The sequence below is a fragment of the Thalassophryne amazonica genome, chromosome 10 (genome assembly GCF_902500255.1).
Source record: "Thalassophryne amazonica chromosome 10, fThaAma1.1, whole genome shotgun sequence".
NCBI lineage: Eukaryota > Metazoa > Chordata > Actinopteri > Batrachoidiformes > Batrachoididae > Thalassophryne > Thalassophryne amazonica.
The window spans coordinates 61,126,466-61,152,674 of NC_047112.1; the positions used below are offsets into that span (position 1 = coordinate 61,126,466).

A 26,209-nucleotide genomic window follows, 5' to 3' on the forward strand; every position below is an offset into this window, starting at 1 on the left:
TGTGTGTGTGCCTGTTTTCTCTCCTTAGGTGCTAGCTACAGACATGTCCAAACACATGAACTTCTTGGCGGACATGAAGACGATGGTGGAAACCAAGAAGGTCACCAGTTTGGGAGTTCTGCTGCTTGACAACTACTCAGACCGCATCCAGGTTACTCTGTGCTGACACTAAGTGTTTCTGTCAAACATGGAGAATACCTACTTCACTAAAATAACTACAACAAATGAAAAGGAAACAACTTTGCACCACCTGCTAAATAGTGTAGGCTTAGCACACAAAATAACATCAACGTATATCAGAAAACAATTAGAATAATGTTATTGATCATTTTAACAGCAGTGGCTCAGGGCTTGTGCATTCTGTCAGCTGTTTATGCAGGGAATATGTCAAGGTGCTGCCACCTACTGGACACATAGTGATCATCACATATGTACTTGCTAAAACTGCAACCTCAGATCAGAAAAAGTTGGAACAATATGGAAAATGCAAATTAAAAACCCCAGAGTGACCCTTACGTTTACTTTGACTTCTGTCTCACTGCAGACAGCATGAATCCAGTATATTTTTCTTTTCTACTTGCATTTTTCTTATCATCCCAAATAATTCTGATTTGGGCTTGTAATATGCAGAATTGCCATATACTTTAAATTGTGATTTATCATTTAATTTTAAATTGATTATCCACAACATTTAAATGAACAATTTGAAATATCACTGAATTTATTTTTCTTATGTAATGAAAAAGTCATCAGTAACCATATCTGCTGTGCAGCTAACTAATTTGAATCTGAATAGCTCAGGCCATTCTGGAAAAACTTAAAAAGTGGTTTTCGGATTAATGGTGTAATTTTGTGGAGATGTTCCTTTTCCTTTTATGTAAGACCCACAAACTCGATTTTCTATTCTTTTCTTTATTCTTTGCCAATTTCACGTTATGACATCACAAATGTCTGACAGTAGAAATACACTCAACAAAAATATAAACGCAACACTTTTGGTTTTGCTCCCATTTTGTATGAGATGAACTCAAAGATCTAAAACTTTTTCTACATACACAATATCACCATTTCCCTCAAATAGGGAATGTTCACAATCCAGTCTAAATCTGTGATAGTGAGCACTTCTCCTTTGCTGAGATAATGCATCCCACCTCACAGGTGTGTCATATCAAGATGCTGATTAGACACCATGATTAGTGCACAGGTGTGCCTTAGACTGCCCACAATAAAAGGCCACTCTGAAAGGTGCAGTTTTATCACACAGCACAATGCCACAGATGTCGCAAGATTTGAGGGAGCGTGCAATTGGCATGCTGACAGCAGAAATGTCAACCAGAGCTGTTGCTCGTGTATTGAATGTTCATTTCTCTACCATAAGCCGTCTCCAAAGGCGTTTCAGAGAATTTGGCAGTACATCCAACCAGCCTCACAACCGCAGACCACGTGTAACCACACCAGCCCAGGACCTCCACATCCAGCATGTTCATCTCCAAGATCGACTGAGACCAGCCACTCGGACAGCTGCTGAAACAATCGGTTTGCATAACCAAAGAATTTCTGCACAATGTCAGAAACCTTCTCAGGGAAGCTCATCTGCATGCTCGTTGTCCTCATCGGGGTCTCGACCTGATTCCAGTTCGTCATCGTAACCGACTTGAGTGGGCAAATGCTTACATTTGCTGGTGTTTGGCACGTTGGAGAGGTGTTCTCTTCACGGATGAATCCCGGTTCACACTGTTCAGGGCAGATGGTAGACAGCGTGTGTGGCGTCGTGTGGGTGAGCGGTTTTCTGATGTTAATGTTGTGGATTGAGTGGCCCATGGTGGCGGTGGGGTTATGGTATGGGCAGGCATCTGTTATGGACGAAGAACACAGGTGCATTTTATTGATGGCGTTTTGAATGCACAGAGATACCGTGACGAGATCCTGAGGCCCATTGTTGTGCCATACATCCAAGAACATCCTCATGTTGCAGCAGGATAATGCACGGCCCCATGTTGCAGGGATCTGTACACAATTCTTGGAAGCTGAAAATGTCCCAGTTCTTGCATACTCACCAGACATGTCACCCATTGAGCATGGTTGGGATGCTCTGGACCGGCTTATACGACAGCGTGTACCAGTTCCTGCCAATATCCAGCAACTTCGCACAGCCATTGAAGAGGAGTGGACCAACATTCCACAGGCCACAATTGACAACCTGATCAACTCTATGCAAAGGAGATGTGTTGCACTGCATGAGGCAAATGGTGGTCACACCAGATACTGACTGGTATCCCCCCCCAATAAAACAAAACTGCACCTTTCAGAGTGGCCTTTTATTGTGGGCAGTCTAAGGCACACCTGTGCACTAATCATGGTGTCTAATCAGCATCTTGGTATGGCACACCTGTGAGGTGGGATGGATTATCTCAGCAAAGGAGAAATGCTCACTATCACAGATTTAGACTGGTTTGTGAACAATATTTGAGGGAAATGGTGATATTGTGTATGTGGAAAAAGTTTTAGATCTTTGACTTCATCTCATACGAAATGGGAGCAAAACCAAAAGTGTTGCGTTTATATTTTTGTTGAGTATGTACTTTCCAACTGCACTTTGAAGTTTATTAAGGGCCCCTTCACACATTACAAGATTGAAGCTGACTAGCGCACAAAAGAGGAATTGCATGCCATTCGTAAAAAATCGGAGCTGCCTCCAACACCTCATACACCTGTCACTACAATTATTCACGCACACCAGTGACTGAAAGACAGAGTGTGCCCTGTGAGAGCCCATTTGATCCCCCTCGCGGCAGGTGCCGGCCAAATTCCAGGTGACACACACCAACATCTAACACCGCTCGCTTGACACTTAGAAAATGTCTAGCCATAAGTACCCCTACGAGTGTGGCATTGCAAAAAGCAACACACACGTGGCGTGCATGTGTATCGCACATGTGCCTGTGTGTGTGATGGCCCCCCTGCTCCCCCCATAATACATGTGGCGTAGTGGTATATGTGTGTTTCGTGCCCCCCCAACACATGTGGCGTGCCAGTGGGGGGGAGCACACTTGCATAAAATGCTGATAAGTATGTACAGACATGATCATGTGGGGGCCTGACAGCCACGTCTGAGCACACACAGCATGCGGAGGCGCCCCATCAGCTGATCGCAGCACTGACAGCTGGAAATAACGAGTTAGTGCACACGACGTGTCACATTACAAACACAGAGACCACCGCCAGGAAAGGTATATAAATAATTACGACAATACCTACATATGCAATTACATAACAAGTAACTAAAATGAATGACCATATAACACAGGAACAGAGAGTGACATGTTGGTCTGAGCACTGAATGGACAGGGGGTCGTGTCTGCCAACAGCAGCTGCTGTTGAGATCTCTGCTCCTGGATATCCCAACTGGGGAACACGTACCATGTTTTGAAGGACATGAACTTACAACTTTCCTCCATCAGGCATGTGTCTCTGCCTGCTGTCCTCACGTGGAAATAGATAAAACATCTTTCACCTTTGTGCCGGGCTGCAGCAGCTGCACACAGTGCACCTCGGCAGGCTGCAAGCCAGCTGATATGTGTGTCCATACATTGTCTAATTTCTCTTTTTTGAAACATACGTTTATCTCCTTGTTTGTTTTAAGCATTTCACGCTCCTGTTATGAGACAGTGATTGTAGTGCAGTGGTAAAGTATCAGTCTGTTAATAATTTAATTTATTAATTTATATAGCGCCAAATCACGACAAAGTCGCACCAAGGCGCTTCACATAATTCACAACAACACAAATTAATCTAAATTCAAAATTAAAAGCAAGAAAAGCACAGTTAAAAGATAAAACACAGTAGAATAAAAAGAAATTACAAAGCAAACACAAACAGATTAAAAAGTAATGATAAGACAGTCTAAAAAAGTGGGTCTTCAGTCTTGATTTAAAAATCTCCACCGTGTCAGACTGCCGAATAACAGCAGGTAGATCATTCCAAAGAGCCGGACCACGGTAGGAGAAGGCTCTATACCCCACAGACTTTTTGTTCATCCTCGGAACACACAGAAGCCCTGCGCCCTGCGAACGCAAAGGCCTCGCAGGTACATAGGGCTTAACCAAGTCCGCCAAGTAGGAAGGCGCCAGTCCATAAACAATTTTATAAACCAACAATAAAACTTTAAAATCCAATCTGGCAGAAACCAGTAGCCAATGAAGGGATGCCAGAATGGGAGTAATGTGGTCAAACCTTCTACTTTGTGTCAAAATTCTGGCAGCAGCATTCTGCACCAACTGAAGTCCTCGAATGCTAGACTGCAGCAGACCAGAAAATAAAGCATTACAATAATCCAATCTAGAAGAGACAAATGCGTGAATCAGAGTCTCAGCATCAGCCATAGACAGGATGGGGCGAATCTTTACTATATTTCTCAGATGAAAGAAAGCAGTCCTCGTAATGTCCCTAATGTGGAGGTCAAAGGACAACGTAGGATCAAAGATTACCCCAAGGTTCCTCACTTTGTCAGTGTGATGTATAACACATGAACCTAGGCTAAGCGCCAGCTTAGCTTAATCACAGCTTTTGTAAATTGCTGGTTCGAATCCCACGAGTAACATTTAATTTTTTTGATTGAACCAGGGTTATTTCACTGCAGGGTTCTGTATTGGGTCCCCTTTTATTTATTTTTTATTTCAGCCCAGTGATTTTCACTAATTATACACCAATATCTCATCTATCAGTGTCCACTGATTGTGTTAATTATTTATATAAGCTGGCTGGACATAATAAGACATAATGAGAGTGTACTGCTTCATTCATGTCATTTCATGACTGTACGTCTATGACCATTTGTCATCTACAGAGGAACAGATGGTTCGTACTTGTATTGTCCGCTCGATAAGAGGGATTCAATAAAATGAGGTGTTTTTTAATGGTGTGTGGGTTTTTTCTCCACAGCAGAGGTGCGATGTGGTGCAACATGTTCCAGTTGCTTGCACTGTGTTCATGCACAGTCGTGCACAAAACCGTCGCCGGTGTGTTGTGCACGCCTATGCGACCATGCATCCCTCCCGACAGCAGGTGGAATGTTTTGTGGTTCTCCATTTTGTGTTTGGTTCATGGATTTTCTTCCGGTTTCTGCGTCTTTCGTGTTATGTGTGAAGGGGCCCTAACATAGTCATTATTTTTAATATATATTTTTAAATAAATCAGTTGTTTCGCTGTCTGACTGAGTCTGTCTCCTTCAGGTTTTACAAAACATGGTCCATTGTGCTGACCTTAGCAACCCCACCAAACCCCTGGAGATTTACCGACAGTGGACTGACCGCATCATGGTGGAGTTCTTCACCCAGGGAGACCGAGAGCGGGACAAGGGCATGGAGATCAGCCCCATGTGTGACAAACACAATGCTTCCATCGAGAAAAACCAGGTAAGGCCTGAACACAGATGCAGGCAAAATAAACGTGAAGGACAGAAATACAAATAAAGGAATATTGTCAAATGTGAGAAACAAATCAATGAAACTGCAGTAACTAGTGTGATCTTTCAGTCATAAATTCCTAAATGTTTCAGTATGGTGAGATCATTTGTGATTTATTTTACATCTCTGGACATAAATTATCTGCAATCTGAAAATAGTTTGTGCTACTAAAATCTCACAAAATTCATCCAAAATATCCAAATATCTTACTGCACGATGTTTTTTAAAAACATATTTAATTGCTGTTATATTTCTTGTGGTCATGTTTAATGTTAGGTGGGGTTCATCGACTACATCGTCCACCCTCTGTGGGAGGCGTGGGCGGACTTGGTGCACCCTGATGCCCAGGACATCCTGGACACCCTGGAGGACAACAGGGAGTGGTACCAGAGTATGATCCCCCGCAGCCCCTCCCCTACCAGCCCAGAGGAGCACCTTGCTGAAGCGGGACCTGGAGCTGGCACTGTGGGACCAGGGGGGTCAACCCCTTCAGGAGGAGGTGTGGGAGGAGGAGACAAGTTCCAGTTTGAACTCACCCTGGAAGAAGAGGAGGAAGACGAGGAAGAAGAAGGAGAATCAGACCAGGAGAGCTCCCACGAAGATGAGACTGGCGGGGAGCAACAGCGGAGCTCTTCCCCTCCGTCTCTGTCCTCAGACCATCACAGCGCCAACAGCAGTAGCAACAGGTGTCCCTCCCCCTCGCCCCGCCCATCTCAGATGCTGCGTCTGGCTGCAGTATCAGTGCAGAGTCCCCACCCCCACAGGACACAAGCTTCCCCGGGAGTGGACAACTCTGTCACGAACGGAGAACTGACCCCAGAGGGCAATGGGGTAGACTGCCTCCATGTGGGCACATAACAGCTGGCATGACCTTCCCCACCCAAGAGACACACACGGTGCAAGTGGGGAGGTGCAGGCAGGGCATGTATTTGGAAGAAAAAAGTCTGTAAAATCACCACAGTCCCTTTACACTGGAGACACCTCTGTCTTTGGAGAACAGGGTGATGTTCCTCCTCTGTTTTTTTTGTTGTTTTTTTTGTCTTGAAAAGCAAGACTTGTTTTAACCTACTTTTGGGTGTCTCTTCTTGCTTTGTTGTAGCTTCAGTCAGGCGTGTCCTGGGCAGACTGTTGGTGACAAGAATTCAGCCAAAGTGTGATAGTCAATCGCGAACAAAAGCTAAAGGAAACGTCTTCCTCCAAATAACTGTTTGCTGCATTCAGACATGAGCAGCCAATGAGGATTGCGATGGTTTGACAGGGTCTTGAATTTTGCATCGTAGTTTTATCTTCTAATGTGACGCTGTGCGAACATTGCCGTCGGTATAAGTGAGGTAGATGTCTTACAACCCCAATTCCATTGAAGTTGGGATGTTGTGTAAAATGTAAATAAGAACAGAATACAATGATTTGCAAATCCTCTTCAACATATATTCAATTGAATACACCACAAAGACAAGATATTTAATGTTCAAACTGATAAACTTTATTGTTTTGTGCAAATATTTGTTCATTTTGAAATGGATGCAACACATTTCAAAAAAGTTGGGATGGGGCAACAAAAGACTGGGAAAGTTGATAAATGCAAGGAATTTAGGGATTCCGTCATCTACAATCCATAATATAATCAGAAGATTCAGAGAATCTGGAGAACTTTCTACATGTAAGCAGCAAGGCTGAAAACCAACATTGAATGCCCGTGACCTTTGATCCCTCAGGCGGCACTGCATTAAAAACCAACATCATTGTGTAAAGGATCTTATCACGTGGGCTCAGGAACATTTCAGAAAACCATTTCCAGTAATCACAGTTCGTCGCTGCATCTACAAGTGCAAGTTAAAACTCTACCATGCAAAGTGAAAGCCATACATCAACAATATCCAGAAACGACGCCACCTTCTTTGGGCCCGAACTCATTTGAAATGGACAGACACAAAGTGGAAAAGTGTGCTCTGGTCTGATGAGTCCACATTTCAAATTGTTTTTGGAAATCATGGACGTCGTGTCCTCCGGACAAAAGAGGAAAAAGACCATCCAGATTGTTACCAGCTCAAAGTTCAAAAGCCAGCATCTGTGATGGTATGGAGGTGTGTTAGTGCCCATGGCATGGGCAGCTTACACATCTGTGATGGCACCAACAATTCTGAAAGGTACATCTAGGTTTTGGAACAACACATGCTGCCATCCAAGCAACGTCTTTTTCAGGGACGTCCCTGCTTATTTCAGCAAGACAATATCCAAGCCACATTCTGCATGTCTTACAGCAGCGTTACTTCGTAGTAAAAGAGTGCGAGTACTAAACTGGCCTGCCTGCAGTCCAGACCTGTCACCCATTGAAAATGTGTGGTACATTATGAAGCACAAAATATGACAACGGAGACCCCGGACTGTTGAACAACTGAAATCGTACATCAAGCAAGAATGGGAAAGAATTCCACCTACAAAGCTTCAACAATTACATCATAATCAAATCAATTTTATTTATATAGCGCCAAATCACAACAAACAGTTGCCCAAGGCGCTTTATATTGTAAGGCAAAAGCCATACAATAATTACAGAAAAACCCCAACGGTCAAAACGACCCCCTATGAGCAAGCACTTGGCGACAGTGGGAAGGAAAAACTCCCTTTTAACAGGAAGAAACCTCCAGCAGAACCAGGCTCAGGGAGGGGCAGACTTCCGCTGGGACTGGTTGGGGCTGAGGGGAGAGAATCAGGAAAAAGACATGCTGTGGAAGAGATCAGAGATCAATCACTAATGATTAAATGCAGAGTGGTGCATACAGAGCAAAAAGAGAAAGAAACAGTGCCTCATGGGAACCCCCCAGCAGTCTAAGTCTATAGCAGCATAACTAAGGGATGGTTTAGGGTCACCTGATCCAGCCCTAACTATAAGCTTTAGCAAAAAGGAAAGTTTTAAGCCTAATCTTAAAAGTAGAGAGAGTGTCTGTCTCCCTGATCCGAATTGGGAGCTGGTTCCACAGGAGAGGAGCCTGAAAGCTGAAGGCTCTGCCTCCCATTCTACTCTTAAAAACCATAGGAACTACAAGTAAGCCTGCAGTCTGAGAGTGAAGCGCTCTATTGGGGTGATATGGTACTATGAGGTCCCTAAGATAAGATGGGACTTGATTATTCAAAACCTTATAAGTAAGAAGAAGAATTTTAAATTCTATTCTAGAATTAACAGGAAGCCAATGAAGAGAGGCCAATATGGGTGAAATATGCTCTCTCCTTCTAATTAGTGTCCTCAGTTCCCAAACGCTTATTGAGTGTTGTTAGAAGGAAAGGTGAAGTAACACAGTGGTAAACATACCACTGTCTCAGCTTTTTGAAACGTGTTGCAGGCATCCATTTCAAAATGAGCAAATATTTGCACAAATACAATAAAGTTTATTAGTTTGAACATTAAATATCTTGTCTTTGTGGTGTATTCAGTTGAAAATAGGTTGAAGAGGATTTGCAAATCATTGTATTGTTTTTTTTACTTTTTACACAACGTCCCAACTTCATTGGAATTGGGGTTGTAGTTTAAGCCTTTCAAGGGTGAATGATGAGTTATTTTACCAAATATGAGATGAAAATAGATGGACTTAAACCTCAGGGTATGAAGAGAAACATATTTCTAATGTAGCACGGATGTTGAGTTCCCCTCACCTGACCCTCGACCCCAAACAGTCTGTGTATAGTTTGATTTGCCTCTAAGCCAGAGGGAATTTCTTCCTTTAACCCGTCTTGTCTCCACACTTGATGAAAACCCTTTAACTGAAAATTTGGGAACCGAAGCAATCAAATAATGCGTATAGACCAGTTTGTAGCACTATAAGAGGATGACTACTGAAAAGACTGCATCCCAGTCTTGTCTGAAATACAACAGATAGCACCTATATAATTAGGTTGATCTTTATTTTATTTAACCTGGGATGATTTTAGTAGGTTTGGTTTTGCACCATATTTTTGTTGGTTGTCAGCTGGTCTTGTCTTTGTTTCTGTGCTTGATAAGCATTTTTCTTTAGAAATCAGGGTGCCTCCGGTTCGCAGTAGCACTTTACCGTCTCTGCCGTTCAGCTCTTCTATTCAGACACAAAGGGCTTCATCCACTTTTGGCCTACTGATCACAAAAAAACACAGCACAGGACGTTTGAGTCAAGACAGAGCAAGAAATCAACAGTCACATTTTACTCCAAATTTTATATCATTAGGCGTGAGGGGGTGAAGATTCGTCAGACTTGGCAAACACCAAAATTAACAACTTTTTGCTGGTCAGGCTATTTTTGGTTATAAAAAATGCATTCTGTTGCCAAGAAGATTCACATATGAAAATAAAGATTGAATAAATATTACAGTATTCTCACATTGCTTTGGACAACATAAGCTTAAACGTTTTCATTTAGTTTCTTAAATGAAGCAGTCAGCTATTTATGTTTGTATGTTTGCTTTGAGCAGTGCAATCAAGCTGATGTGAATAAATATTTATTGGGTATAATCTGTTTTGAATCTGCCTTTTACAATTAAAAATGGGGTTTGATGTTAAACATCCTCAAAGTCCCACATGTCTGTGCCTGTTTATGGAGACATTTGTTTTAACCTGAAATGTCTCAGTTTCCACTTCAGTGACATGTAACAGATGCCCATGTTTAAACTCCTGTTTGCTCAGTGAGACACACCCAGTGAACTGCTCTGTTCTCTGAAGGAAAAGAAGGAGATTCTCCCCTTCCAAAAGGGACACGTGGCTTGACCAGGAACAGGTTAATCACATTTAAAATGACAGGCACAGAAACAGGTCATTTGGTTGACCTGTATTTTTTTTAAACTTGCATCATCTCACTGTCTTTCAGATACATTTGACTCCAAATTTGAATCTGTTTTCAAGACACCCCAGGCCTCATTTATAAAAACTGAGTAGAATCTCGGATATGCACAGAAGCTGAAATGTACATATGCATCCTTTGCGCCAGATTCATAAAGCCGTGCGCACACATAGTTCTCCTTTATGAATCTCAATCATTGTCGAAGTGTACATACACGCACGAGCCTGCTTTCAGCACCTCTATTTTCCCATGAATGAACAGACACACCCTCAAATGATCATTTGCATTAAAAAAAAACCCTCTGTGTCTGTCAAGTCAGATCTGTTCTGTCACACAGCGGAGGACATGGAAATGAAAAGGGAAAAACACAGAAGAAGCACAATTACACTGAATGTGAATATGACTCTGTTTGGAGAAAAGGAAGTATGTTCCATTTGTTGATGACACTTTTGGAATCTTGGACAACAGAAAAGCCACTAAATTAGAAAAATAACAGACACAGGGCTTTCACTATGTATAGCATCTACATTTAACAAATATGTACAAGGGCTGATACATTCAGTTCACTTTGTGCATTCTAAATTAACAAAGTTGCATCTTCAGAAATTATTTTTATGATTAGAAATTAAAGCTCTGTGACAATGGCTGTTTCTGTTTTGTGCTAAATTGCATCTACCCTTACCTGTATTTATTTATTCATTCATTTCCTTCCACTTCACTTTATCAGGCTTGAAGTACTCATTTCCCATTGTTCTTCCTTTCTAAACTTTAATTCATGCACGAGAGAAAGTATATGGTTTTTTTTGTTTGTTTGTTTTTGTACATACATGAGTTTTATAAATGAGGCCCTGGTGATCCGTTCGTGTGTTGAAACTGTGGATATTGACATCTTTAAATCACCAGCAAATCACATTAATGAGCTTATTGTCCTCAAACCTGCAGTGAATCTGACCGTGTATGTTCCGAAAACCAAGTTGTACAACTTTTTCAATCTACACTCTGAAAAAAGTGGACTTTTTAAGAATTTTGGTTGAAATAACTCTTAGAATTCCAAGACCAGCCGTGTTAATTTCCCTGGCTGCTGCCAGGCAAACTAAAGGAGCACAAGTTTTACAGAAAACAACAGCGTAGTTAAAACCGTTCAGATTGTGTTCCGTTAGGTTTTCAGCCTCATTTGGTAGTAGGCAGATGCTTGACTGGGATAACTGTGTGCCATAAGTGTAGAAAACACAAACACACCTGCCAGCCTATGATGCTGTACATTTTTACACTAGAGATTTTAACCTGATGATTGTATCGAAGTCTGACTTTATAGTGTTAGTTTTTACAAATGATAAATGTTAACAGCATTTAAATGATAAATGTTAACAGCATTTAAAGCAGATAATTTGTTAGATTTTGTGCAAGAGAATTGGTCTATTCTGCTCTTTCGCAATCAGATGGATGAGACTTGAGAATGTGTGTAGATGAGTCTTTGTGTACCGAGTGCATCTGGTGTACTTGTGTTTTGTCCCTGTCACTGAGGTAGACAGGCCGGGAGGCACGAAAGCACTACGTTTAATTTCCTACCTTTGCTGGTCAGACAGTAGAAGAAAACACGTGAACGGTGTTTCATTGACTCAGCTAGTAAGCTTTATTCATCAGCCTTATGTGTGATAGGAGTGAGCGAGGCCGAGTGTTAAAGACCCATTATGCTGTGTATGACATGCTGCACAATACTTTGCAATATGAATGGCACTATTTAGAGTATATATCTTCAACCACAGGCATCAAAATCATCACATCTTCCACTACAAAATCAGGATGAACCCCAAATTTTAAATATGTATTCCAGACCAAAAACCAGTGTCTCCTTGTGATTCTCTGTAAACTAGGCATGTGAATCTCATCACTGAAAACAATTCGATACACTACCAGCGATATGATACATATAGGAATACACGACGATACTGACGATACGATGTGATACAATTCACCCCTGTTCCCGATTCGATGCATTTTGATATGTATTTCATGGCGATTCAATTCCTCACAGTGTGATATGATGCGATTTGGTGCGATACAATTAATGATGGGTATTGATAAGATTTTATCAATATCGATGCCATTATCGATTCTGCTTATCAATCTGATTCTTTATTGATTCCCCTATCAATACCTCTTGTGAATTTTCTGTGTACTAAAAGTAGGCTTTACAGGTTTTCTATGTCAACAACATTTAACTGAGTCTTAAAGTAAATAAATATGAAATTGGTCACTGGATCCTTGATTTCTGGACATAAATAAAAATCAATAAAATCTGTACATGGTCACTGGATCCTTGATGTACATGGCTACAAGACTCTGAGCTGAGTTCTTGTAGCCAGCTGCTGCACGTCAGGATGTTATTCATAAGAAAACGGAGGACGTCTCATTTTTGGAAAATAACCCGGTTTGGGTCAGTTGTACTTTATTGTTTGTATTATAATGTTTGGAAAGAGGTATCATTTGATTTAAAATGGTGATTCGCTCTGAAATTATTAATTGAGACCGAAATCTGCGCAACTTTTTGGAGCTGTGCACTTAGTCCCACAAAATAGATGACATTATTATTATTATTATTATTATTATTATTATTATTATTATTATGATTTCAATTACCTGATGGACAACTTCAGTTTACGCACCGGCTGGTGCTCATGCCAGAGAACCATAATGTAAAACTCCGGTGTGGATTGTTGGACGATTCTTGTTTCTTACCCACAACAAGACGAGTTCCAGTTCGTGACTTTAATCTGCACAGAGGTGACTCACAATTGACATCTTTAAATGGCTTTGAGAGGAATTAATGAAGAAATTGTGGACCTGCCGCATGAAGCAAAGGAGAGAACCAGTGAACAGCGGGTCGAAGCGCTGCTTTGTTGCTTCAAGCTTCAAGCAGACCTGCTGCAGTCTGCAATCAACTTAGAGAAATGATCATTTCCTGATAAACACCCTCAAAAACAATGGCTGCGCCGGTGTCCAGAACTGAAGGACCGATAAGGGAAAAATTAAGCAAAAAGGCTACTGACTTCATCGTTTTTGTTGTGGTAGAAATGTGCTTTCTGGCTTCCGTCCATGGAGCATTCATTGTGCATCGGAAAAAAATCAATGCAAGCAGGCAGTGACCGACCCATTGCGATTTCACCCGTCAATTGAACCGATGCACACCAAAAGAATCGATGCACTCGCATCACTCACATTTGTATCTAGACACCGATTCGTATCACTTGATCTCCACATACCTACTTTAAGCTACATGGGTGAAAACATGACCTCTTAGGTGAGGGTAATTATGTCCAGAACATAAGTCTGTGTAGCTCTCTGACATAGGAGCTGGGCAGCTAATGTACATATTTGCAATCAATTCCAAGTTATACTACAGTCTGCATCCTTAGACAAAACACTTCATCTGCATTGTCCCAGTCTGCCGGGCTGTAAATGGGTACTGATCTTGGCTGGAGAAGTCATTTGAGAGGGACTAGTGCCCCATCCAGGATGGGTTGTAGACTCTCATCCGTTTCACACTAAGAAATCTGGGCATAATGTCACCACCAACAGACCTTAGGGCCTATATAGAACTTATTTTGAAATAAGCAAATCTAGATAAAACAAGAATTTCAAATTTATTTGAGTTTGATAATGAAATAACATTTTACCATACCAACCCAAAGTGGTTCATCTAACTACTATAAGCAACAGGTTCGTTGTTGTGTCCCTACAGCAGGCTGCACTCAAAGCTGTTGAAATGGAGCAATATCTCCACCTGGCAGCCATTTACCAGTAATGCGGGTACAGTAGAATTTACTGCCAGTCAAAAGTTTGGACACACTTTCCCATTCAATTGAATCACTCAAACATATTTGTCCTTCAGCCTGAAGTCCGTTCATGTGATAATCAAGAAAGAAAACAAGCTGTTATAATCTCAAATAGCAAATAAAAATGCTTAAATCTTTTATTATTCTGCAGTGTAAGTAATTTATGCTGTGCAAACATTTTGCTTCTTTACAATGACAGAAGTGATATGAGCTTAATTTTTAGTTGATCCAAAACCAAAAAAAGACTGTCATTTGATAAAGTATGTGACCTTTTGATACTTTAGTGTTACTATTATGTCAAGAAATTACTTAAATTGCAATTAATTTTAACACCTTGACCTCTGATGTGCAATCTCAGTTTCAGGATGTCATTGAAATTAAAATTAAAACTTTTCTTACATAAACAATATGAAAAATGTTTTGAACAAACCTTTAAAGATTTCCGTTATTATTTGCAAGTTTTATTATCAAATCATAGCCCATATTCATTTTGCTGAAACTCCAACAGCCTATTTTGTCTCTCTTCTGCAACACAAAATGCAGTTCTACAAGAGCGCCCCCTACAGCTTTAGTTGTAGTGCAGCTTCCTCCTGGTAATTGGATTCAGTTTGATTTCTGTGGATTTGATGTTGAGTCAAAAAACCTTAAACCTTTATAAATCACATATGAGGTGTTTGTGGAGGCATGTTAAAAACAGCAGTGTGGGTCTTTACAGGAGTGTGTCCGTGTCATAAAGTGTTAAATGTCTTGACAGGTAGGAGAGCGTCTGCTCCTCCTCCTTTATTGTGACGTGATACTGCCAACTTTAATGTTCACGCCGTCTTGTTTCCTCAGCCTCTGTGTCGTGTATGTGTATACAATATATTTATTCTTAACACATGCCTGTCAAGACAAAGTACTGTAAAATATAGGACATTTATGTTCTGGAGCCTGAAGATCAAGTATAATTTTCAAAGACATTATACATCTGCCAGTCCAATATTTGTTAAGAAAAATTACTATTTTTGCTTCTCATTTTAAGCCAAAACAGTCTTTGGAGTTCAGGGTGTTTTCAGTGAAAAATGCCAATAAATTATATGATAATTTATCAGATTTGTTGTGGTTTGTATCTTTGAGAGCTTGCATATGAAATACAATGAAAAAAGAAGAAAACCTAAAGCTATAGCTTCAGTTGATAATTAAATTTAGTAGGATTGTTGAAATTAAGTAAACAAGTTGGTATAAATGTTTCAAATTAATTAGGTCAACATAATTGAGGGTTATTAACTGGAGTACTTTTTAAAATTGCTGCACTTCTCTTTTTCAGTGTGTATTATAGCATTGTATCTTAAAACTGCAAGAAATGCACAATTGAAGTGAGGCCGTTGGTAAGTATTCATGCAGATTTGAATGTTATAATAATTATGTCTGAAAATTTGACAATAGCAAAGTGCTATAATGGTTAATCTATTCATAGAATAAAAGGAAGTAATTACAAGTTGAGTATTCTGTACAAAATGTACACTTTTAGCTGATCTTCATGTCAAAGCCAGTTACAATAAGTCTGTGATAACAGCACACCAATATAGGCTAGAATTTATTTCTAAAAATCATAAATTCCAAGGCATTAGAGATGTATAGACATATACTCTGTAAACCCTGAGTTAATAGATAAGACTGATAGATGAGTCCATCCCCCTCCAGATCGTTATAACACGATAACCCCAAAGCAGTAATTACCATCATCTTGTACGTCTCCATATTCAAAGGGAATGTAATGATGACGAAACCATTAAAAGCTGGTGAACTTGACACACCAGATCAATCCAAAAATGAACTTTGCTTGTGTAATATCCAGTAGACATTTCTGCCACCTGCTGGACAGTTAATGGAAACTGGATTGATGATGGATTAGGAGCAGCTGTGGTTGTCAGTGACAGGGAACCATTTCTGCACAGAAAATTACTAAATTGATAAAGTAAAGAATTACTTTTGCATGGTTACGTCCTAAAATGCAAATAACACAATCATACCTCCACATAACCCTGTGGAAAAGAATTACTGTAATTTAGTGATGATGTGGCTCTTCTTCAGAATGATGTCAGAAGTGATGAAAGTTTAACCTGATGTCTTTGCTTTATGACACCACAGAGATTTATATTCTCCACACAGATTTTGGGAGATGTTCAAGCAGACCAGGATCCAGGAGAGGTCCATAATCTGGAGCTGGATGTTGTTCATGCTGTCTGAATCTGAATTCTCACAAGACAAAGTTTGCTGGAATTTGGCATTTTTCAGGAAAAGTTAACGTACCTCAATACGAGGTCTGTCAATAAAGTATAGGTCCTTTTTATTTTTTTCAAAAACTATATGGATTTCATTCATATATATGTTTTTACGTCAGACATGCTTGAACCCTCGTGCGCATGCGTGAGTTTTTCCACGCCTGTCGGTGACGTCATTCGCCTGTGAGCACTCCTTGTGGGCGGAGTCGTCCAGCCCCTCGTCGGAATTCCTTTGTCTGAGAAGTTGCTGAGAGACTAGCGCTTTGTTTGATCAAAATTTTTTCTAAACCTGTGAGACACATCGAAGTGGACACGGTTCGAAAAATTAGGTGGTTTTCGGTGAAAATTTTAACGGCTGATGAGAGATTTTGAGGTGATACTGTCACTTTAAGGACTTCCCACGGAGCGGGACATCGTGCAGCGGTCCCAGGCGCCGTCGTCAGCCTGTTCAAGCTGAAAACCTCCACATTTCAGGCTCTATTGATCCAGGACGTCGTGAGAGAACAGAGAAGTTTCAGAAGAAGTCGGTTTCAGCATTTTATCCGGATATTCCACTGTTAAAGGAGATTTTTTTAATGAAAGACGTGCAGACGGGTCCGCGCGTCGAGACGCAGCCGGCGCGGTGCGGCGGCACAGGAAAAACACCTCCGTGTTGATAACCATTTGTAAAATCCAGGCGGCTTTTGATGGCTTTCAGTGGAGTGAGTATATGAGAAATTGTTTAACAGGCAGGACATGTTCCAACTTGTCCTTAAGGCTTTCAACAGAGGTGTTTTTCCTGTGGCGGAGCGTCATGGCGGCTCAGAGCCGACGCTGCAATCCGCCCGCACGTCTTTCATTAAAAAAAATCTCCTTTAACAGTGGAATATCCGGATAAAATGCTGAAACCGACTTCTTCTGAAACTTCTCTGTTCTCTCACGACGTCCTGGATCAATAGAGCCTGAAATGTGAAGGTTTTCAGCTTGAAACAGGCTGACGACGGCGCCTGAGAGCGCTGCGCGACGTCTGGCACTGTGGGAAGTCCTTAAAGCAACAGTATCATCTCAAAATCTCTCATCAGACGTTAAAATTTTCACCGAAAACCAGCTTAATTTTTCGAACCGTGTCCACTTCGATGTGTCTCACAGGTTTAGAAAAAATTTTGATCAAACAAAGCGCCAGTCTCTCAGCAACTTCTCAGACAAAGGAATTCCGACGAGGGGCTGGACGACTCCTCCCACAAGGAGTGCTCACAGGTGAATGACGTCACCGACAGGCGTGGAAAAACTCACGCATGCGCACGAGGGTTCAAGCATGTCTGACGTAAAAACATATGAATGAAATCCATATAGTTTTTGAAAAAAATAAAAAGGACCTATACTTTATTGACAGACCTCGTATGTGCATTCACAGTCATTTCCTGAACTGCAGTTAAAATTGTTTGGCTGTTATTATTATGGTATAGAGATGCACTTTATTGCCATTTTGAGTTTCATTCTACTTCTAGGAATCGTTTCTGTGTGGCGTTTAACCGATTTAATTAGCCATTATCAATAGTTTTTAATTTGTAATTGTCTACTTTTAATATTTCTAAATAATTATGAATTTAAAATGTTAACCTCCCGTCAGTTTTACACTTTCCCAAAGAAATACACTTTTTTTATCATGTTTGTGGATGTTTCTGTCAAAGTAAAGCTATATTGATTAGCTCCGTGACGCAGAGAGTATCTACATTATGACACGGTTGAGCCACCATCATGACTCATCATTAAAGTATTAAAATTAACTTGTCAGAAAAGTATTTAAGAAGCATTTCATGGAATCAGAACCACAACAAACTTTCTTCTGAACTGGACACAAGGTGAATATCATTAGAGGGAAACAGGATGTATACAACTTTACTATCTGAACTAGCTGCTTTAGCATTTATCTTTACCTGTTTTAGCAGCTAGCTAGTTTATAGTTGCTGAAAATTTTGTGCAAAAACAATAACTTGATTATAATTCAACATTATGTATTGTGGTTCAACGTTTTATATGATACTTAAAAGAACTGTATTTTAATTTTGATTTGATCATTTATTTAGTCCCCATGGGGGCAATTCAGGTGCATGTATCAGAAATAAGAAGTGGAAAGTATTTAATACAGTTGTCAAATTATCTTTTGAAAGTGAGATATGTTTGTGTTTCCTTTAACAGTTTAATTTTTGCTGAGAATCAGGTGGTTAGATGTACACTTGTTATTGTTTTAAGAAAAATGTCAAATTTTGTCCAGTCAGACATGCAACATAAAGACAACTGAGCCTTATACAGTGTTATGGAGTCCTCTGTCCACACTTTATCTCAGTTACCTTCACACATACACACACCACTTATCCAAGATCGGGTCGCAGGGGGCTGGAGCCTATCCCAGCAGTCATTGGGCATGAGGCAGGGTACACAAAGGACACGACGTCAGTCTGTCGCAGGGCCACATATAGAAAGACAACACATTCACAACCGCACGCACACCTACGGACAATTTAATGTTCCCATTTCCCCCTAATCTGGATGTCTTTGGATGTGGGAGGAAGCTGGAGCACCCAGAGGAACCCATGCAAACACAGGGACAACATGCAAACTCCACACCGAAATCAGGTTGTAATCAATCTCACGACCTTCTTGCTGTGAGGCAACAGTGCTAACCACCACTACAGTTGCTGCCCCAGTTACGTTCAGAATTACCAAATTCTATCCCCATAATTTATTTAAAGAACAGCTCAGATAACTCCAGTTTCTGAAAGACTTTATTTCAAAAGCACGATTCTGAAAACAGCTTTGATATTATGCCAACAAGACCATTCAAAATAAACACAACAATGATTGATTTAGACAACAAATTCACAAGTTGGTTTATCTCTGGACCAACTTATACTTGAAATACCAGATGTAATAAATGGCCCATGTGGCACAATATTCAAAAGACATTTCCAAAAATAAGGCAGAACAGTGCATTGTGAAAATAGTGAAACTGTAGAAACAGGACCTTTCAAAAATGAACATATAGTAACAATGATTTTGACAAAGTCACAAATTGGTCTAAATCAAATCAAATCAAATCAATTTTATTTATATAGCGCCAAATCACAACAAACAGTGGCCCCAAGGTGCTTTATACTGTAAGGCAAGGCCAAACAATAATTACGGAAAAACCACAACGGTCAAAACGACCCACTGTGAGCAAGCACTTGGCGACAGTGGGAAGGAAAAACTCCCTTTTAACAGGAAGAAACCTCCAGCAGAACCAAGCTCAGGGAGGGGCAGTCTTCTGCTGGGACTGGTTGGGGCTGAGGGAGAGAACCAGGAAAAAGTCTAGGCCGGGGTGCCCAAGTTCGGTCCTCAAGCTCTACCTTCCTGACACTCTTAGTTGTCTCCCTGCTCCAGCACACCTGAATCCAAAGAAAGGCTTATTAAAAGCCTGCTAATGAGCCTTTCATGAGCGGGAACACAGTGCAGCAGCTGCGTGATGTGGTTACAAAAAAATAAAAAATACATTCCACCCACGGGATGAGAGACTGAGAGACTCTCATCCTGTGGGTGGCATGTACTTTTGATTTTTTTTAATACAGAGGAGTGACTACGTCTCTCAGCTGGCTTGGGAACGCCTCGGGGTTCCCCCGGAGGAGCTGGTGGAGGTGTGTGTGGATCGGGAGGTCTGGGCGGCTTTGCTTGAGCTGCTGCCTCCTCGACCCGACCCCAGATGAAGCGGAAAAAAATGGATGGATGGATGGATGGTCCCATGGGATTCGAAACTGCAATATCCAAAAGCTGGCCAGAAACGTTACCACTGCGCTACCATTGCTGTCCTGTAAAAGGTGCGGGAAAATGCCTGATAACAAGAAGGACATGGACGTATTTAAGAAAAATACAACCACACCCCATGTAAAAACACTGCACTTTATTGATTCCCTTTTATGAAGTGGGCAATACAAGTATGATCTGTCTGTTCCTCTGTAGATGACCCATGGTCACAGACGTACAGTCATGAAATGACATTAATGAGAAGCAGGGCGCTCTTACCATGTCCACATCTGCTGGCAGCATGTCCAGCCGGCCCTGCGTGTGTGTCCTGCCCGGCATGTGTGTCTTGTGGATGGCCCACCGCAGGACAGACTTCCTGTGGAACAGAGCTCATGTGGGTGACGTGACAGTCATATTGCCTGCTGTGTGTTATGATCTGACGGTCCATTTCACCTGGGGTAGCCTGTCAATGTACATGGCATGCATTCGCTCCCTGCAGCCCATTGCAACAGCGATATATGTTTTTATGTATGTCCATCTAAGGACAGCAAGGAGACACACACGTGTCACAGTGGACAGTTGTTAGTTCATGTCCGTCCAAACATGTTACATGTTTTCCAGCTGGGACGTCCAGAACCAGAGCTCTCCACAGCCTCTCCTGTGGGCGGACACACCCTCTGTCAGTTCAGCGCACACTCCAATGTGTCACTGTGTCTGTTTGCAAAGCCACACTCATGGGGGTACTTAGACAAATTTCACATCCAGCTCGAAAGTGTGCTAATAGCACGAATGGCCACACATTTTCTAAGTGCCAAGCGAGCGGTGTTAGATGTTTGTGTGTGTCAGCTGGAATTTGGCAGACACCTGCCAAAGGGTTCAGTGGGCTCTCACAGTGCACACTCTGTCTTTCAGCTGCTGGTGCACGCAAATAATTGTAGCAAAAGGTGTACGAGGCATTGGAGGCAGCTACGATTTTACACATATTGCATACGATTCCTGCTTCATGTGCACTTCATGCACAATTCGACCACATTCGTACTATGTGTGATGGGGCCCTTAACATTTCCCAAAGATGAAAGAGATTATTTCATAATGAAAATGGTGTGTACAGAGACATTTCTGACATGAAACCAAATCCCCTTCAAGATATAGGAATTTTGTGTTTTCTGCGTATATCCAAAACTACAATACATAGATTTATGTTCAGACTGGCAACATAGAACTGTCTGATTCTATTATGTACTGACATGATTAACTCTGCTTTTTGCAAAGGTGAACATAGAACCAATTATTAGTGAACAACATGTATAGTTGGTTTATGCATCGCCTCAGTGTTTGTTGGATCATTTGTCGCAAAATCTATATACATAAAAGACAATGTATGTATGCGGCACGGTTTGTGTTGGAGGTGAACTGCCACAGTAATTAAGCAATCGACACCAAACTTGGTATGATGACTGTGGGCACCAAGGGGGACGTCACTGGGGCCCTTAGGTTGAAAGCGCATGTCTGTGAACACGCATGCACACACACAGTCAGCCTTATATATTAGATCACGACCCACTCACTGGAGCCCTTATTTTCACAGTTCACATGGTATTCAGGTCAGGTCGCAAGCATCACACTTTACTCACTACATAGTAGCGGCTTGTGAGGGTGGACTTTAACTAGAATCTGAAACGGGCCAGTGCGCACTGCATGCAAGTTAAGGTGTGCGTTTTTTGACTTAAAATGTACCTGCTGTGTAGAGCATGCAGACTGTTGATATGCCTCCCAAGAAGCAGGGGGCATTAAATCGTAAAACCCCAAGTGCTAAGCGGATGAAATGTAATAGAGCTGAGGAAACATCCGCAGAGACACTAAGAACATTATTTATATAACGGCTGAGTGGATCCTTGTTATTTGATTGGTCACATAACATGGATTAATTCATCCCATTTGTGTTGCATTGCATTGCATCCATTTCTGTACTGATGCTATCCTCCCTGTGAAGACCATTAAGGAGTTTCCCAATCAGAAACCATGGTTGTATAGCACAGTACGGTCCCTGCTGAAGACCCAAGATGCTCCTTATCGGGCTGGAGACAGGCTGGCTTACTGCAGGGCTCGATCTGAACTGAGGAGTGGAATTAAGCAGGCAAAACTCTGGTATAAACAGCGCATAGAGGAGCATTTTAATAACAAGGACCCTCAGAATATGTGGTGAGGCATCAGGACCATGACGGATTATAAGCGCAAGAACCAAATGGCCAGCCATGACCCCACCCTGTCTGACACTTTGAACAACTTCTTTGCCTGTTTTGACACTTCAAACAGCAGGGAGGCTGTACATTTACCCCAACTTGAGGAGCAGCATCAGCCCCTTGTCCTGCAGCACCATCAGGTGATGTCTACATTCCAGAGAATTAACGTCCGCAAAGCTGCAGGACCAGATGGGGTGTCGGGTCGGGCTCTGAGAACAAGTGCTAATCAATTAGCAGGAGTGTTTTCAGATATTTTCAATCTGTCCTTGCGCCTGGCCAAGGTTCCTGGGTGCCTCAAGTCCTCCATCATAATACCGATACCAAAGAAGACATCCATCACCTGCCTGAATGATTACCGGCCTGTTGCTCTGACCAAGGTAATCATGAAATGCTTTGAGCGGATTCTTCTAAGGTATATTAGAGACTTCATTCCTGCGGACCTGGACAGCCTTCAGTTCTCTTATAGAGGGAACTGTTCAACAGGAGATGCTGTTTCCATCACTCTGTACATGTTGTGTGGGCCGCCAGAAGAGGAGGTACTGCTGGCCCCCCACCAGAGGGCGCCCTGTCTGGAGTGCGGGCTTCAGGCACCAGAGGGCGCAGCCGCCTCACAGGAGCAGCCAGGGTGACAGCTGTCACGCATCACCTGCAACAGCTGTTACCAATCATCTGATGGCAGGAGTATATCAGCAGGACGATGTCTCCACCTCTTTGCCGAGATATCGTTCTACCTGGAAGGTAACGTACCTCAGCTGACTGTTTTGACAGTATTTCTTGTGACTAGTGCATTGTTAGTGTGGACTCCTTATCCAACGAGAGGTGGAGGTAGTTTTCCTGCCGTGTGGATTGCTGGGTGCAAACGCGCCCACATTTAATTGTTTGTTGTTCCTCGCCAGCAGTACCAGGTCCGACACGCGGAGGCAGTGGCCACCTGGGAGTTCGGGACTTGGCGGCTCCAGTATTCCCGGGGTCTGGTGGCGGAGGAAATCGTGTGGTTCCGGTTCTGCCTTGGACAGACGTCCCCTATCTTCGAGCCTGCCCACACGACATCTTTGTGAATTGACTTTTGACCATTGTTGTAATCTGTTGTATTGGTTGTGCACATTCACAACAGTAAAGTGTTGTTATTTGACCTACTCCATTGACCGTTCATTTGCGCCCCCTGTTGTGGGTCCGTGTACCTACACTTTCCCAACAGTACACAGCCCTGACTCATCTGCAGCACCCCAACACATATGTTAGGATGCTATTTGTAGACTTCAGCTCAGCTTTTAACACAGTCATTCCAGACAAGCTGACACTGAAGCTACACCAGTTGGGTTTGCCTGTGCTGCTGTGCTATTGGATCAGAGACTTTCTCACCAATAGGTCTCAGGTGGTGAGAATAGGTGACCTTACATCGTCTTCTCTGGTCCTTAACACAGGCACTCCACAAGGCTGTGTGCTTAGTCCAGCCCTCTTCACTCTTTGTACACATGATTGTATTGCCATCCACTCCACAAACACAGTTGTGAAGTTTGCAGATGACACCACAGTAGTGGGTCTCATTTCAGATAATATTGAGACCCACTACAGAGAGGATGTCCAGCGGCTAATTTAGTGGTGTTCAGTTAAATCTGACACTGAAAACAGGGAAGACTAAGGAGGTCATTGTGGATTTTAGGAGGGCCAAGAAAACGGACCACGTCCCCCTCCTCATAGGCGGAGAAGTGGTGGAGCGTGTGGATAACATCACATTTCTGGGCCTCCATATTACATCTGATCTGTCTTGGTCCATGAACACCTCCCATCTGGTGAAGAAGGTGCAACAAAGGCTCTTCTTCCTCAGGAAACTGAAACGCGCTGGACTATCCTCCCGACTGCTGGCAAACTTCTATAGGGTCACGATAGAGAGCATCCTCTGCCTCAGTGTGACTGTGTGGTACGGTAGCTGTACGGCCCAGGAGAAGAAGAGTCTGGCACGGGTGGTGAGGACAGCACAGGGCATTGTTGCCTGCCCCCTCCCAGACTTGGACTCCATTTATGAGGGTCGTGTCAAGAAAAAGGCCAAATCTATCACTATGGACCCCAGTCACCCGGGCCACAGACTGTTTGTACTGCTTCCATCAGGCAAGTGTTACAGGAATATAAGGGTCACTACAAATAGACTGAGAGACAGTTTTTTACTAGGGCTGTTAGAGCTATTAGCCCTTGCCCCCCTCCCTTATAGTTTTTCATATACACCTCACCACTCTGTAGTTATTGACACATATGCACGTATACACACACACACACACACACACCTTTTTAGGGACTATAATCATGTATTCAGTATATCTGGCCTGTTTTATTTTTTTATTTATTTATTTACTTATTTAGAGGGTCTGCAACTCCTGGCATATTGCACTTTGTTTATAGAACTGTCATGCACACAGCACTTTTATCTATAGAGCTGCTATGCATATAGCACTTTTTGATATCCCCTGCTGCATTTCTTTGCCTACTGTATTCTCTGTGTATATAGTTGAATGCGTTTTTTTTGTCCCTTGTCTTAAATTGTTGTATGAGGTTTTATGCTAGACAAGGAGAAGCTGCAATTTAAATTTTGTTGAATTTTATTCAGTAACAATAAAAGGCATCTTAATCTTAATTTAGAGTGCGGCTTGGTTCCATTTAGAGTGCAAATTTGGTTCCATACGTTTGGTACCATTGCACTCTGCACACACGCACGCGCGCACATGTCCTCGTGCATGCTCATGTATGCACGCCCACACATGCGTGTGCACACACAACACGTACGTACAGACAAAACAAATCCACTGTGCTGTCTGGAGGCTGTTGGCAGGAAGTTGGAATGAAAAACTGGACTCATTTCTGATGTGATTTTTTTTTTTTTTTTTTTTTTTTGCTGCACTGAAGACATACACAGTCTTTTTTTGGTAGTACGAGGGTAGGCTGAAAAGTTCTAAGGCTCACCAAGAAGGAAAAATGCCATTTCAATAAAACTTGGCATGCATTAAGTTCAACTCTTCTAATGACTAACTGCATTTTTTTCTTCCAGGTTGTGAGGTAGTTTGTGTTTCATAACCAAGTTTGAAAGTTCGTGGTAGAGGGAAACGGCAAAAATGGACAAAATCTGGCATCATGGTGTGATTAAGTACCTGCATAAGAAGGGGTTAAAGCCCAAGGACATTCATGCGGATATGGTTGCTACATTAGGGGATGAAGCTCCCTCCATATCTACAGTGCAGAAGTGGGCAGCTGAATTTAAGATGGGCAGAGAGAGCCTTGAAGACGACCCAAGGTCTGGGCGGCCTGCAACAGCCACAACCCAGAAAAGCATTGACCTTGTTCATGAAATGGTGATGGACGACAGACGATCGACGATTAATCAGCTAGCAGGTGCTGTGGGAATATCCCATGAGACAATTGAATACATTCTGCATGAAGAACTTGGAATGTCAAAGGTGTCAGCTCGGTGGGTGCCACGTCTTCTGACGCCTGATCAGAAACGCACCAGGCTAGTCATGTCGAAGGCAAACTTGGCGCAATTTGAAGAGGATCCAGCCAATTACATGGAACGTTTTCTTACCCAGGATGAGTGTTGGGTTCACCACTTTGAACCAGAGACAAAAAAACAATCAATGCAGTGGAAACACCCAAGGTCACCACCTCCAAAGAAGGCTAAGGTCGTTTCGTCTGCAGGGAAGGTCATGGTTTCAGTTTTCTGGGATGCCAAGGGCATTGTGTTTGTGGACTATCTTGAAAAGGGACAAACCATAAATGGACAATACTATTCTAACCTACTGAGACAGTTACGCAAGGCTATCAAAAAGAAGTGACCAGGAAAGCTGATGA

The 26,209-nt window shown here is 42.1% G+C and overlaps 1 protein-coding gene and 2 long non-coding RNA genes across 3 annotated transcripts in view; 2 read left to right on the forward strand and 1 right to left on the reverse strand.

The window, feature by feature from the left end:
* LOC117518848 (cAMP-specific 3',5'-cyclic phosphodiesterase 4D-like) overlaps window positions 1-6,727 on the forward strand; it is a 166,908-nt gene extending 160,181 nt beyond the window's left edge. The window contains exons 13-15 of the mRNA XM_034180090.1: window positions 29-151; window positions 5,232-5,414; window positions 5,742-6,727. Coding sequence (XP_034035981.1) covers window positions 29-151; window positions 5,232-5,414; window positions 5,742-6,323 — 888 coding nt within the window. The 3' untranslated portion in view covers window positions 6,324-6,727. The remainder of the gene's footprint in view (window positions 1-28; window positions 152-5,231; window positions 5,415-5,741) is intronic.
* Window positions 1-14,176, reverse strand: LOC117518852. The gene is made up of 3 exons (XR_004563103.1): window positions 14,097-14,176; window positions 2,703-2,711; window positions 1-11 (listed from the first exon to the last, which is right to left on the reverse strand). It is a non-coding gene; the product is annotated as an uncharacterized LOC117518852 (long non-coding RNA).
* On the forward strand, window positions 8,993-26,209 carry LOC117518850. The gene is made up of 3 exons (XR_004563101.1): window positions 8,993-9,904; window positions 19,021-19,026; window positions 26,198-26,209. It is a non-coding gene; the product is annotated as an uncharacterized LOC117518850 (long non-coding RNA).